Source organism: Lutzomyia longipalpis, chromosome 2, assembly GCF_024334085.1.
Source record: "Lutzomyia longipalpis isolate SR_M1_2022 chromosome 2, ASM2433408v1".
NCBI lineage: Eukaryota > Metazoa > Arthropoda > Insecta > Diptera > Psychodidae > Lutzomyia > Lutzomyia longipalpis.
The window spans coordinates 26,859,182-26,875,642 of NC_074708.1; the positions used below are offsets into that span (position 1 = coordinate 26,859,182).

The 16,461-nt window shown below is 36.0% G+C and overlaps 2 protein-coding genes across 2 annotated transcripts in view; both read left to right on the forward strand.

Moving 5' to 3' along the window:
- The window catches only part of LOC129791218 (dynein axonemal heavy chain 8-like), a 31,840-nt gene extending 19,183 nt beyond the window's left edge, over window positions 1–12,657 (forward strand). Inside the window, exon 9 of the mRNA XM_055829287.1 lies at window positions 12,465–12,657. Within this exon, the coding sequence (XP_055685262.1) occupies window positions 12,465–12,555 (91 nt within the window). The 3' untranslated portion in view covers window positions 12,556–12,657. The remainder of the gene's footprint in view (window positions 1–12,464) is intronic.
- On the forward strand, window positions 12,609–13,914 carry LOC129791219 (fez family zinc finger protein erm-like). The gene is made up of 2 exons (XM_055829288.1): window positions 12,609–13,220; window positions 13,339–13,914. The coding sequence occupies exons 1-2, from the start codon at window positions 12,609–12,611 to the stop codon at window positions 13,912–13,914; spliced, it is 1,188 nt and encodes a 395-aa protein (XP_055685263.1).
- The last annotated feature ends 2,547 nt before the right edge of the window (window positions 13,915–16,461 follow it).

A 16,461-nucleotide genomic window follows, 5' to 3' on the forward strand; every position in this document is an offset into this window, starting at 1 on the left:
ATATCAGTTCAGAATTATAAGCAGAATTCTGCCAAAAATTGGGAAAAGCCAATTTTCAAAAAATTTCACCATACACTTACGTCAGCTTCAAAACAATTTCAAATTAAATTGAAAAAAGAAATGAATTAACTAAAATAAACATAAGATTAAAGTGAGCAAATTAAATAATTCTTCTCGTTAGAATTGATCTAAAAAGGTTTATAAATTTTCTAAATCCAGAGCAGAACATTTTCTTATTTATTATTTTTTTTTTAAATAAAATGAGCATTAAAGATATTGAATTTTGTCGGAAATGAAAAGAAACTAATAATTCTTATTTTTAGAGAAAATTTTTAATATCAAGTTATGATTTTTTAAAGTAGAAAAAATCAATATTATAACAATCAAGGAAAATTCTTAATAAAACTTGAGGATTTAAAAGATCATCGGTCTCTTTTACGTTAAAGGTAAAAAAAAATCTTTTTCAAAATTAACTTCTTTTATTATTTGGTGTTCCTTTTCATAGTTTACACTAAAAGTATTTTAATTACATATACGTATTTTCAATGTAGAAACAAGTTTTAATTTTTATTTGCTTTAAAATACTAGTTAAAAAAAATGTTTTAAAATTATTTAGAATTTTTAAAATTAGTTAGGATTTTAGTAAATTTTTTGATGCGTTATATTCAAGAATTAGAAGCTCAGCTTTTCTCTTTGCAACATTTCGAATTAATGGAGTTTATTTAAATACTTAAAATACTTCTTCGAGTCGTTAGTGTTGCCCCATTTGAAAAGGAAAAAAAAATTTTTGAGTTCATTTTTCAATAAAAGTTATCGAAATAAAAATACCTTAAAATTGTGTGTGATAGTAATAAAATAGTAAAATAGCAAACAGAAAATGAATCACCAGGCGCCTCCACTGATGTCTTACAATTAGGTAACCAACTAGGCGTCACCATTTATTAATAGCTTGAGTTCTGTTAGCTTTTTTTCTTAGACAAATCAAAGAACTTTTAAAACCAATATTTGAATAAATCCTAAGTCTGATTAAAGCACAAAAAATTGTGAAAATTGAGAATGTTGGTAAACCTTTAATACCTAGTTGTTAACATTTGGAAGAACTTTTACTAAACTGAAAATTGACGTAAAAAATCGGCAAAATTTCAATCAATAACAATCAATTCAAAACTATCATAGATTATCTGTATGCCTGACTTATAGGATTCGAGAATTTATCTAAACGTTTTAGAATGTATAGTTTTTCTCTGTAAAATATGAAGTCCTTTATTTCATCTTCCCTCTCCTAAGTCCTTAAGCTTTTTAACAGTTTGAATTTCGAATAATTTTCTGCAATTTTTATACTTTATTGGAGAACTTTCTTAATTAATCCACTTCTCTGGTTAGATCGACTCATGATAAATAATTCCCATATTAGGGCATACTCCTGTTCCAAATATTTAAACACTCTCACGCCCAACTGTGCAGCAATATATTCTCAAAATGCATAATATAATGCAATAAAATATAATTTAGCTAAACTTGATGAGGAAGTTGGCCCCTTAAAGCTCTACGAAGGTTATTAGTTTGTTTGAATCTTTTCGCGTGAGAATGCACTCAAAAACTTTCCATATAGTAGCAGCGTTGATGAATTTCGTGCTGCAAAAGCGAACAACGTCTGTGGGTTTTATCAAGCAAAATTTATTCCTTTGCTCGTTTTTTTGTTGTTGTTGAGCTCACTGCTCGTTATTTTCATATGTTATGTACAAAACAAGAGCAACAACGATTTGTTCTTTTTTTTCTCTTCTTCTGTATTTTGTGTTCACCCCGTCGAAAACAAGCACATTGTTCCGTGGCACCCAAATTGATTTAATATGTGCATTTTTTCCCATCAGAGTCCTTATGCTGTGTACTATATAGTGTGTGTGCGTCTCCTGCAAAATCAAAAGGTACACGTACTCCATGGACGCTGAGGGTGAGGAGCCTCATGCAGTTTCATCCTTCATCCTCATATCGAAGAGGACAGATGTGATTTTTCCAAAATAATCACGGCCCTTCAAACATTTTTACTTCCATACTTATATGTATAGAGAGGCGCACATACAATTGTATAATGAACACCATGAATCTTATCGCCCAATTTTCCATCCATATTACCCCTCCGGGCGGTGGAAGTTAGACTTTTGTAGCAAAAACTCACATCATGTGGGATTTGTTATAAAATGGAAAACACACAGAATGTGTGAGGGCCGGACCCTCCTCTTTTTGATTGTTGCCAACACGGAAAATATGGATGTAACATGAGCCCATTGGAAGCACGCCCATAATTCGACTTCTTCTCCTCTTTTTTTTTTGTTGTAGCATTCATTCTTTCATCCCAAATGACCAACTTTGTGCTCCCATTTGACACACTGGAGGTAGGATAAAAAAAAGTGAGAGCTTCCTTTATTTGTTTCCTTTCGGGAATGAATAAAGGAGAAAATGCGACACTTTAGAGCAAAACAATTGGCTTTTTCGTCCTTAGTTTGTCATTAAAATGCAACCCTAATTATGCAGTTGATTGATAATTAACATTATTAAATCTTATTTTAATTGAAAACAAAAGATATGATGTCTCAAAATAAATAAAAATTCTAATTTTGCGTTCTAGCTGTTGCTTAGATCTTACTAGTCAACCCGAGCCCCCAATCACATGTGAGCAAACTCCATTTTAAGTTATAACAGGGGGCGTATATTAGTAGGGGGGATGAATAATACGGTACCCTGAAAAATTTTTAAAATAAAAAAATCCCGTTATCGACCCATCAGCAGGTAGGAAATGGGACAAAATCAATTTTTCCTTGGGGGCGCTATAAAGGGGGAGGGGGCGGAGTCCCATATAGCGCTTGCAACTCGTATTGACCCCCTCTACCCCCATACCAAATTTCATCAAGATCGGCCCAGCGGTTTAGGAGGAGTTCATGTGCCACAAACAAACTTTTCAGCTTTATATATTAAGAAGAAGAAGATAAGTTCTTCCGGTGTTCGTTAGCGAAAATTTTCTTTTTTCTTCTTTAATCCTTGGAGGATTTTGCTGGCAAAAGTGGTCAAATCGACTTTTTTTTTTAATCACCACAGAAATAAAATCTATTGAACATTTCGTGATAATTTCTACATCTGTGTATAGGGAAGTTTCATTACTTCAATATCGTTAAAAGAAAACTTTGAAAAATATTTTCTTTTGAGAGAAAATTAAGGTCAAACTTTTGAGGTTCGAAACCTCGATCCTCAAAGTGTTAAAAGGACGAGACGAAAGCACAGCCTTAAATGTTTCAATATTTTTTAAGGGACAGAAATTGCTGATAAACACCGAAGATAAGTTAAATAGATCCTTATTGCAGAATTATGATATTTATTGACTAAGAAGAGGTCAAAATATGAAGTTATGAAATTCTACGATCTTTATTTATTTTATAAAAGCTTTGAAGTAATTCTTTAATAACATTGCGATTAATTATGTTGGTTGAGATTAACGACTGGATGTATTATGTTAAGATTAAGATATTATGTTATGCCTTTTTTTCTGGGGAGACTGGTAGTGGTAAGACGGCGGCAGACGCAACCCGAGATAAAGGAAATAAATTAAATGAAATGAAAAATGAAAATTCGGAAGCAGTCTTTGGGTTTTCAGGTGTTTTTCTTCTTTCCTTTTTCTTATTCATAACGTTTGAACTATTGCTAACAACCCGAAGAAGGCCCAAAAGGTAGACGAAACGTTGTTCATGCGATGAATAAAAGCACCTGAAAACCCCAAAGACTGTTTCCGAATTTTCTTAACATTGATTCTTTATTTTTAATGATATTCTCTCTCTAAAAATTCGTCCTTTTATTTTCTAAGGAAGAAAATTACTATAAAAAGGAACATTTCTTATCGTGTAAAAAAAATTAACCCACAAACCCATTTTTGCAGATGCAATATCAAAATAAGGAGAAGAAAGAATGAAAGAAATGCAATGATTAAGGGTTAGGAGAATAGCAATTATGTGACGAAAATCACGCGCCCGATGAAAAAGAGAAGTCCTTTTGTCCTGACTAAGAGCATCTGTATGCGTTCATTGATATAAGAAAAAAAAACATTCAAGCAAGAACTCCTTCATTATTTGCCTGCTTTTCACTCACTCTGTCCACGTCAATTAGAGTGTCTCTTGCGGGGTTGGGATTCAGCTGTCGCGGATCAAATTGTCGCTCCTTGAAATCCCCGTTTTTATAATGTAGTACAAATGCCCGAGACATAAGGAGCCCTCCCCTGAGACGGCAGGAAGAAGTATAAAAAGAAAAGAAAAAGGAATCAGGTAAAATTGCAGGAGTGTCGACGAGAGATTGCGATCCCTGAGCAATTGCCAACTGCACATGAATGTACCGGAAGTGTGTGTTTTTAAATTGCAAATAGGACGCGTGTTCAATTTCCTCTTCATGCTCACCCTCCCTTCTCTCTCTGCTTCTTGTCTTGTGTAACGGTGGCGGTTTTTCCTTTTTTTTTCGGGGTATTGTGCGCCGGTGTGTTTTGGAAATCTCCACACAATATTGTGAACCATTCCATTTGGCTCGTGCCAAATCATTTTATTTCTTTTACTTGCCAACATCACACAATTAAAATAATATCAATGTCTCGTCGGTATTAGATCTCAGAGTTCGTGAACTTGTGGGAGTTCAAGGTGATCGTTTTTTTTTTCTTCCTTCTTTGCTTAAATAGGGATGTGAGTTTGTAAGAGGATCTTTCAGAGAGGAACCCAATCAAGAGGTATCACAGCGTTGTTCTTTTGAAATTTTGCATTGTTTAAGGAGTTTTTTCTTATTCAATTTTAATGTTTTTTGTCAGTCTTTTAGTGGAGTTTTATAAGGATTTATAAGGAGAAAAGATGAGTTAATTGAGAATGAATTTTAGTACTAAAAATAATTGATATTTTCGGATATTCCGCGAATTTCTTCACGACTGCCGCGGTTTTCCTGCTAATTCCATTTTTTTCCTTTTCGCTCTAAAATCTGCAGAAGAATTAGAAAACGCAAATTTCATGAAAAATCGAAGAGTTTTTTATTTTTCCAATGAATGAAAACCTTCGAACCTTCAGATTATTCGCCAAAAATAGCGAGGGATTAGCCAGATAAACACCCATTGGAAAATCTCTTAGCAAAAATCATTTCAATATATTTTTTAAAGAAAATATGCGCAAAGGTTTGAAAAAAAAAATTGGAAATATAAAAAAGAAAATTGCCTGAAAAATTTGAAGAAAATAGTCTTCCTCATAATTATAAAGACTTTATTTGATTCCCGCATATAGCCCTAATTGTTGCGCGTCGTGAAACAAGTTCATAGTGATGATGATGATTCCCGAATAAAAGTCTTTAGAATTTTTATCAATGTCCTGCGTGTCCTGCCTAGCCTTCCTTATCCTTTATTCTCTCTCTCTCTCTTTCTCTCTTCTGCGGTTCAAAGAGCATTAGATGCAAGTGGGAAATCACAGGAAATCTTTTGCTTTGATTCCTTACTAAGACGATTCACTTCACATGAATGTAATCTCTCCAATGTCCGACATATGTACATAATTCTTCCTGTGGCCTGTCTTTTGTATAATATTCCCTGCAATTCTTCCTCCTTGGTCCTCGACTCATCCAGTCGGGGGGTACCCTTAATAAACCAATTCACCTTTCATGTCAGCTGGACTAAATATCGGCAAAAAGCGAGCATAAAGTGAATTGATGTGGGCAGAAAATCCGTTTAAACTTCTGTGTGAATTGTTGGGTGATTGTTAGAAATGGAACATACAGAGTAATATAGAGGCGAGCCTTTAGTAATTTATTGGGACAGAAGATGGGCTCAAAGTGAATTGTATCCACCCAAAACATGCCTAATCCTCTGCGGTAATCTCCTTAAACCTTTGATCCTTTGCCCGGTTTCTCCATTCTTCTTTTTCTTGGTCTTCACAACAGCAAAAAAATAAACTTTAGATATTTTTCTCCTCTATTATATTTTCATGCAATATTTCATCTTTTTTTTTGCTATTTCGCATTGGAATGATTTTATTTATTGTGTTTTAGCATGAAAAATATTTATTCCAATGGGATTGTTTGATGGAAAACTTAATGGAAAATATGCATATAAAATGATTTACTGCTTATGGAAAAAATATCAATTTTCAAGAGATTTTTCCATCAACAGTACCACGACACGTTCTTTGTTTGGCAAAATCACAAAATCCACGCAATTGAGCGTGTGGGGAATTTAAAAGATTTCACCCCAAACAATAGAAATCAAATAATTGAAAAATATATTTATAATCTTATCCGAAGCACGCGTGCTTCTTTCGTTGAGAGAGGCGGTCAGGACAAGAGCCAGGAGCTGTAGGAGGATTAAATGCGACACGGCTTGAATGTTTGGTGGTGACACGCATAATTGTTACAAAATCGCGATTATGAAGTTTCTCCCGGGCGTTCAAGTGAAATAACACCCCTTTTTGAGTTATTTTCTTGACGCATTCCCGGGATTAAATTAAAACCCATCAGGCGGGACACCCTCAACGGCTGCCTCGAAAGAGAACCAAAAATTTCTGCTCCAATTATTCCGTCGTCGTGGTGAGAGAGAAGAAAAAATCCAATTGTAACCGCATTCGTGTCAGGGGCAAAGTATTTAATTTTCCATTGACTCCAAACCACGTCGTAATCTTCCAAACCTCAATTGGGATGTCAGCAATTTGTCATACATACATATTTCTCACCCACCCCCGCGTGTGACGCCCTCTTGAGAATTCGCTCCCGGGAGGATTAGTTATTGGAGTACAAATTGTGGCCTCTGCAAGAGACACGACGAAGCATTTTCCTGGCACTTCTCCATACCAAAGGGAATCATCTCCTGTATTTGTGGTCTGGGCTTATTAATCTTTCATTGCGGGATGATCAATAGATTTCATACAAGGATGAAGCAAAATTGAGGGCTTTCACACAGAGAATTTGATGGCAATTGGCAATTTTTCTCTTTGATTTGAGCGCCTCTGAAGTCGACAATTATTATTTATGTGTGGGAGATTTTTATATAAATATTCCGAAAAATTAGGGGGAAATAAATCATCATCAGGGAATTGAAAGAAAAGAAAATTCTCTCAATGGGTTGTCACAACAATTTTAGGGGATGTTTTAATGGTTTAAAGTTGATGTTTATTTTTAAATAATTTTAGGAAATTGTTGGAGAAAAATCTTTTCTCCATTTCTTTGTAAAAGGAGTTTAAATTAATTTATTCTTTTAAAATGATTTCTAATGAAATTCTGCAATACCCTTAATCACCTCTCCCATCCCCTACGTTAGAGAGAAAATCAATTTATTTGCGTATATTAATAGCAAATATCCGAGATTAATTGATGAGTGTTGTGAGACGAATCATCTTCATATCACTTTCCCTCTCAATTTACCACCCCCTTTCCAGGAGATCATCCAGACACTTCTAAAGTCAATCATAACGCGTCCAGTTATAAGAGTTGGTATACCACAACGCGGATGGGTCAGTCTATGCGTTGTAATTTAATTTCTGAGTTGTATTAGTAGGCAAAACTGATTTTTTTTGTGAAAATCAGTAATTTGATGCATAAAAATGGTCATATCTCTGGTTCTATAAGACCTACAGAAATTTCTTGACTAGTTTTGGAAAGGTATTAAAACAAGCTATAAATTGACATAAATTTTAATAATTTTCAAGGTCACCTCCAGAACACAAAATTTAGGCATTTTGGCATTTTTTATCCTGAAGGAATAGTTCTAGAGGTTTCTGATGTTCTAGAAAGTTGTAGATAATTGTAAAACCTTTAATTTGATACCAAGTTGAGCAAAATCGGACAAGCAGTTCAGGAGATATAGGTCTTAGAATTTTTCAAATTCAAGAATTTTTCAAATGGCTATATCTTCTAAACGGCAACATAGATTTTCTTCATTTTCGGGCTGGTGAAAGATATTGAGTCAGGCTACAACATATCAAAATTTAAAAGATTTGCCTAATGGGAATTCGGAGATATTGCCCCTTAAAGTTAGGAAATTTTTGTTTTTGATTTTAGCGCCTCTTGCGGATGTTTTTGAAACTTGAAATGTTCTAGACAGTTGTAGGGCTTCTTGAAACCTTTCATTTGATACCAAGATGGTCAAAATCGGTCAAGCCGTTCTCGAGTTATATCGAAAAAACACTTTTTGCTTTAGACCGCCATATTTGCTAAACGGCTTGACCGATTTTCAAGTATGAATTATCGATGAAAACGTCTCACTGAGCTCTACAACATACTAAAATTTTAGACCTCTACCTATAAGGGAAGTGGTTCACGGTATTTCAAAATGGCGGACGGCGGCCATTTTGAATTTTGAAAATACGAAAAAATGAAATTTTACACCCACATTTCTATAGAAAACTTCAAACCGGAAGTCTCTATCTGTCACCGTTCTCGAGCTATAAGGCAAAGTTTAGCGCAGAGGCCGGCAGGCCGGCCGGCGGGCCGGCCGGAACATTTTTTTTCCACCACCATATTCGTAATGTGGGATGTCTAAAACGTGCTCATACCAAGTTTGAGCCCGATCTGAGGTGGTTCGTTTTTCCGACGATTACAATACTTGGTATGCCACGATTGTGGTATACCAACTAATTGGGAAAAGCGTCTCTCAATGCGTTGTACATCGAAATTGGTTCTCACAGGAGGGATCGAACATCCCCCTTTTTGGTTACAAATGAAGCACATGAGGGGGTGGTGGTTGATTTGTTCTATCTCACAGAGGTGCTGTCCACACACCCACCCTTCGATGTCTCGTGCAATTGTTGCTGATTTTCCCGTTTTTCTTCCAATGCCGCCTTCCCAAACAAAGTGCTTGGGAAATTGCCAATAAAATAATAGACTGACACCACCACCAATCGACTCAATTGGGACGTGGTTTGAGCGGCGCTCGATTTGTGTGCTTCCAGCTAAAATGACTTCATCAATTTCTTATTTCCGGTCACGAACACTCTGTTGGCTTTCTCTCCTCCCGTCGTTGTGCCCTTATCCGGTTGATCGCTTTTTTCATTAATTCTCCACCCTTTGCACCCGCGCTCTGGCACTTGGTGGAGGGTATTTTAGCACTTAATGGTTGGTAGAGGTTTCTATCTTCTTCTTTTTTGTGGGTGAAAGAAATTGAAAAGAGTCGAATTTTTGGATAAGAAAAACGAAAGGAATTTTAAAAAATGATTAAAATTTTTAAATTCTCAATAAAAACCATATAAAAAAAACTGAATTTTAAAGATTTGAGTTGAATTAATCAAGAGAGGGGGACGGCAAAGCTAGAAAATAATGAGTCTGTGAAGAATTAATTTTAGAGCTTGTGTTTGAGATGATTTTTTTAAAGAAAGAGATATTTTCTTTTAATGAAAACTCTTTAGTTTAATTTTAATAAAATACTTTTTTTACATTTTAAAATAAGTTAATCCTTACGATCCTTACAAAGATTCTATCTGAATTGAAACGTCGAAGCTTCAGTAAAACCGAATGAAAGAAAATCAAAAACACTTCTTTATTTTCAATTTTCCATTAATCTTTTAAACGGTCGTAAAACTGAACCATTAAATTCTTAATTTCAGTTTATGGATTTTTGAGAAATTCATCCATAAAATTTAATTAATTTTATTACTCTTATAGCTTCAAAAATGCAATTTTTAGATAATTTTCTAATGCTTTCAAACAATTTACTGTTTAACAAAACATTTTTAACCCTTTCGCGTTTTTTGGGTCATATCATAGACCCAAACATGAACTATTTTATTTTTTATGAATTCAATTACTTTTCCTAGTTAGAAATACATGAAATTCACGCAGAAGAATTCGAAGAAGACATTTTTCCTAAAAAATGCGTTCTCTAAGAGCATTCATAGAATTAAAGAGCGCATGTTTCAATATTTTCATGTTTCACGTTGAACGCGAAAGGGTTAAATTGATATCTTAAATACACACAGAAAAATTATTCGTATTAGTCGAATGCGAGTGAGATATTCGCACATAACCTCAGTTTGATTCGCACTCTCCAATGTAAACAATATAGGAAATACTCGTCATTAACGAATGCGAGTGGCACACTCGCAAAAATTGACAGTTTCACTGCCACTTTTGATCAAAATTTCTCTGTGTGTACTTCTAAATACACTTAAATTTTATCTTAAAAAAATTAAGTAAAGAGCATAAGAAATCACAGAAGAACAATAAAAATTCAAATAAAAAAGAAAATTTTCTCTAACAATTAATTCTTTAAATTCAAAGGATTTCCTCCATTAAATTTTATTAGAAAAATTCTTCTAAAATTTCCCAAAGACGTCCCTGAGTTTTCTTCTCTCCAGGAGGGTTTTCTCTTCTACATACAAGAATGGAAAAAAAAACGACCACGAAGACCTTTTTGTTCATGATAGGAAATTTGCGTGATTTATCATCATTTGGAGATCATTTTCTTCGAGCCCTGAGAGTGCTTTTTTCCACTTTTTCTTTTCTTCTTACTGTAAAGGACTCCTCGACGTCGCGCGATTGTTTCGAGAAAGACTCCGATAAATTGCCGTCGTGATTTCGTGAACTGATAGCAACGTGACATTAACTACTTTCATGCTGTTGTAGTGTAGCCTCAGGGATGGAAGCAGAAAAATTCATTGAGGGTTGAAGGAAATGCCACTCGAGAGGGGGTTCCTTCTCTACCCTCTTGGTGTGTCATATTGTAAAATTTTCAAGAGCCACCAAAGGGGCGTGACCCGAAAATGTGTGTATAGAGACTGAAGAGCACCAAAATAATGTTTCGGTGAGGCTCTAATCTTTCGCACAGGCACTCGTAGTTTCTCCGCAACTATCGAACCCTCTGGATCCATTCTCCTGGGCTTTGACTCATTCTTCATCTTCCCAAAAAAAAAAAAGTTTTGGCAAAAAGTGAAAGAAGATTCTTTTTCGGAAGCTTTGTGTGTGTTGTGTGCTATCAGTGAGATAGAGGTTTTTTGTGTGTTCAGAGAATCCTCAAAGAATATGGTTTACTTTGTAAGTCGCTTTAATGATTTTCTTTTAATTCAGAGCTTTTTTTAACGGCTCGACTTTTAATTGCTCAACCCCTTATTCAAAAATTTTTACACAACAAATCTCATGAATATTCAAAGAATTTCTAGAAGAGAATTTTTGTGAAGTTTGGCGGGTAAAATAAAACAAGAAGCAGAGTCTTTGTGCAATCGACGGTTTTAATTATTTCTCGCCGTTTGATTTTTTTTGTTTGTTCATCTTTTTGGGGGCTGAACGGGCTGAACCCAATTTCCCAGTGATTCTAACTGTGAAAATGTATGTACATAGCGTAATTTCCACAACAGAGAGCGCCCAAATGGTTCGATTGTGATGGCATAACACGCGGGTTTTCCTTTTTTGCTATTTGATGTCTTTGTTCACTAATCAATCTTACATGGTGCACCAGAATATGCTGATTTTTATTCCTTTCATCCCGCGCCGGGGCCCACCACCGCCCAGAAGTCCTACAAAATAATAAAAAAAAACCGCCGCTATCAAAGGACAAGAATTGTCGGCTTTGCTACCTTTTGTGGCAAAATGGGCGGGTGATACTTTTGTATTAAAATGTCCTATTATGAGGACGGATTGCAAAAAGGATCATGGAGAGAAAAATCAACATTTCACACACCCCATTCACACTCCAATGCATCCTAATATATGCATTTCACATCAATTATTTCGGCTGGTTTGAGAGAAACCTCATACATTCGTTTGTTTGTTTTACCAAAATGTCTTTCTTTTTAACAATTTTATTCATTCTCCATCGTCTCCTACCTCATTGACGGTGTAACGGACAAAAAGAGGGATGTTCCGGCCATTGAGGAGATTTTATTTGAGCCAAAGCTAAACCAGCATGCAAATTTTATTCTATATGGGAAAGTATAGAGGAGGGAGGGGCATTCCTGTGTATAATTTATTTACTAAAAGAAGAAGAACAACAATTAACCCTTTAAGGACTGAAATTTATTCAATGAAAAGAATTTCATGAAAACTAAATTTTATTGTGTTAATTTGAGTAAAAAAAAGTTCTTTTTTAAATTAAAAGAATCTTTTATTAAAAATTCCCTAAAAACGGTTAGATTTTTAGTCTGATTTAGACTCGGTTTTAGCGATTTATTTTTCAAGTTATCAAATAATTAAGAAAAATTGTGATAAATCAAAATTGACTCAATTAAATTGATTAATGATGGATTAAGGAAAGATCAATTATTGATAAGAAGTTGATCAATCTAAAATCCAAACGTGATTGTTTAATGATCGACCCTCTATTTAGATCTATTTAGACTTAATCTGGAATCATTTGATTGAGGTAATTTGCAATCAATTTTGCCTCAATCAAATCTGTCTGATTTCTGACTACATAATTTTATTGATTCAATTCATCCCTTAACGGCTTTCATTCCCTAACAAAGAATTCCTCTCATTTGTAGAGTCCTCGCGGAATGTATCCGTGCAGCCCACCAGCAACTCCAACCGTACTCAAGAGTCCAAGAATGGAGTCAGCATCGGTGTGCGAATTGAAACCCTCCCAGAGATCCCCGGGATGTTCCCTCAAGTTTTCCATTGCAAAAATAATGGAGCCCGACAAGGGGACATCGCGGAAACCCTCACCACCGCTCACGGTGGATTCAGCCGATGGGAGTGATACGGAAAGCAATGGACCTGTCTACGATTCAGCCTTTAAGAAGTACGTCCCGGTGCATCAGTTTGTGAGTTCGCGGCATCAGGAGTTACTGAATCAGTACCCCCTTCTGTACTACCCGAATCAGTTGATGTGTGCTGCTGCAGCTGCTCAGTATGCAGCCTTGACGCAGCATTCAGGCTTGCTGACGAATGTTTCGTCAGATGGGAGTTTTCAGTCTCTCAGTAGCTTAGCAGGCTCAAGTGTTAATCCCTTTGTGCCGACTAGTCATTCCTATAAGCGGTCTCATGCCCCATTGGCTGCTGAGAAGGCACATCATGCATCAGCTGGTCATACAAAGGCTACGCATCCGAGGGAAAAAGATTCAGGGATAACCTGCTCAGGTGGGAATGGAGATAACGGTGCGTCTGGGAAGCAGAAAACATTTTCCTGCCAGGAGTGTGGGAAAGTCTTCAATGCTATGTACAATTTAACGCGGCACATGCCTGTTCATACAGGAGCTAGGCCATTCGTCTGTAAGATCTGCGGTAAAGGATTTCGGCAGGTTAGTTTCTTCTCTTAAATTTCTTCTCTTAATTCGTTGTTAAAAGGCTCCAACTTTTGAAGAGTCCTTAATCTGTTTAAGTCAAAGGATAGATTTTAAGAAGAAAAACTTTCCGCAGGCTTCGACGCTCTGTCGTCACAAAATCATTCATACGTCTGAGAAGCCTCACAAGTGTCATACATGCGGTAAGGCCTTCAATCGTTCTTCAACCCTCAACACGCATACACGCATTCATGCGGGGTATAAGCCCTTTGTGTGTGAGTTCTGTGGCAAAGGATTCCATCAGAAGGGCAACTACAAGAATCACAAACTAACACACAGCGGTGATAAGGCGTACAAGTGCAGTATCTGCAACAAGGCCTTTCATCAGGTGTACAACCTCACCTTCCACATGCACACCCACAACGACAAGAAGCCATTTACGTGCAAAATCTGCGCCAAAGGGTTCTGCCGCAATTTTGACCTCAAGAAGCACATGCGGAAGCTCCATGAACCCGGTTCGGAGTCACGTATTGAACGAGCTGAGAGGCAAGCAGCCAGCGAAGGTGGTGGATCGGGCACATCAAGCTGGTCTGTAGCCTCCTCGACAGCAGGGAACATCCACCATCAATCGCTAAGCTATCCTGGTAGTACCTTCATGTTGTCCGGCGGTGCTCCGTCGCTCGATGCTCCCTTCATTGCAAAAGTCTTTTGACACAAGTACTACAACCTCCAGGGTGGTGGTCTCAAGAACTGCCTGGCAAACAACTGACCATGCAAAACGAATTGTGCAATATAAACCCAGAGACGGGCGTCCAACGTGGAATTTACTAGGTAATTAATGCTGTGTGTGCGGTGGGAGGAAATTGAACATTCTAGCCTACAATTTGATGTGTAAATAATTCTGTATAGATACCTTTTAGCTCTTGAACGAATGGCTTGGAAGGAATTGGGTTGAAACAGGGAGGAGTGACTGAAGAGTTTTGATTTTATTTAATTATAAATTTTGTTTTATTAATTTTTACAAACTTTACAAAAGAATTTTTAGTTTAATTAAATAAACAAAATGTTGAAAAAACTTAGTAAAATAAAATATTCTTAAAAAAAATATTCGGTTATTATAAAACCAAAAAAAAATCTTTCTTTTTTATTTTCTTTCAATTTTGAGGAAAATAAACAATTAATTAAAAAACATTTTTAAAGGATTATTAAAAGAAAATAAATAAAATTACAAAACAAACAATTCCGCAAAGATTTTAAATTTTAATTACCAAATTATTAAAATAAATTGAATTAATTTCTTTTTTTTTTTATTAAAATTCATTAATTTTACTTAAAAAAAACTTATAAAGAATTTTCTTAACAAGAAGAAAGGAACAAGGAGAGAGATAGAAAACTCAGTCACTTCTTCCCTGAAGCAAGCCAATTGATAAAAGATGGAATTTATTGTTTGAGAGAAAATGCTTATATCGTGTCATCAACTGTGAAGAAATTTCAACAATAAAGTCACTAACAATAGTCATTCAGTTGGGAGAATTCTTTTCCTCCCCTTCATTGCTCCCCGAAGGCAAATTAGCCGCCCTGGCAATCCTATTAAGCTGATACTTCCTGCAAAATCTCTCTCTACACCCCCCTCCCCCCTCTAGGCAAGTCTGCAGAGCTCCCATGGCCACGGAAGTAATGGAAGATTAATCCATCCTGTCTGTGCTGAGGGAGAGGCAAAAATACCTTTCCTTGGGCTGGAGATTTCAAGGGATGGGATTTCCTGTATATATAGGATGGATTTTGTCACTCATGCGAGGGATGTGTGTGTGGAGGTGTTGATCTGGAAATTATTAAATTCCTCACAAGAGGGGGAAGGGGGTGTAATGTTGTTGAGGTAATAAATTCATGCATCGCGCGTCAGTGGAAAATCACACCTGCGCGACCCTTCGCCCTTTTAACCCCTAATCGATGCACGCACTTACACGGAGGAAAAGCAAAAGGAATTTGTTATACATTCGTATGGAATATTTTCAAGCACAAGGAGGGGGTGCAAAAAGTGTCGGGAGTTGGGAACAAAGGGAATGGGAACTATTTTGCAGGATAATCCATTTCTTTGGCAAGATTAAGATCACCCGGGCACTAAAACATCATATTCAATGGAAGCATTTAAGAGAGTCCCCTGGCACGGCATGTGAACTAAAAAAAAGTGGATGGGCTAAGGCTGCAAATTAGGCGATTAGGGGCTCAAAGTGTGCAAACTCCTCAAGAAATTCCCTTTCTTCCCATTCTTCGGCCTTCACCGCGGGGGTGAATGCACAGAGAATATTGCAGAATTAATTAGAAAACCGATTGAGAACTCAGCCGAAAATGATCCTGTTTCTCCTGCTAAACTCCAGAGAAGTTTTTTTGTACGAAGGAGAACACAAAAAAGGGCTCACAATCCACCCTCTGAGTGGCCTTGTTTAGTGATAAATTCTTCCCATTAGAGGCAACATTTCAGGGGTGAACCGGGGCGAGAAAATGCTCTCTTGCGTGTAACTTTTTTTTTATTTTATTTTATACAACAACCCCCTATAATAAATTGGGGTTAATTGTTTCAATCGAGAGTGTGACAAATTGTGTTTGCGACACTCACCCACCCCTATCATACATATGAGGTAGGTACATGTATAATTCTTCCCACATTGCACCTGAATTGAGGACATGCTCTGGGAATTTCCTGCAATCAAGGAGAGAGAAAGGTGAGGGAGCCTTGAAAGTAAGAATGAGGGTAAGTTTAATAGTTTAATCATGTTTTAGGTAATAAATAAAGGAGAATTAGGCTTAAATTAGTCACAATTTTTTTTATTTCTAATTTTTTATCTAATCTTGGATATTTTTAAAGAAATTCTGAACAATTCTTTTATCTTAAAAAAAAAACCCAGCAATTTTTTATGAAATTTTCTTAATAATGTTTTAAAAACTCTGCAAAGAAAATTGAGAGATTTTTGCTTTTGCGGAAAAGTTATTTTATGAATTTTTCTTTTCTAGAATTTCAGGTTTTCCTCTTCAAAACTGATAAAAATTGCAAGAAAAAGTCAATCATAACGCGTCCAGTTATTAGAGTTGGTATACCACAACGCGGATGGGTCAGTCTATGCGTTGTAATTTAATTTTTAAGTAGTATTAGTAGGCAAAGTTGATTTTTTTTATGAAATTCATCAATTCGAAAGACAAAAATGGTTATATCTCAAGTTCTATTGCACATACAGAAATTTCTTGACTAGTTTTGGAAAGG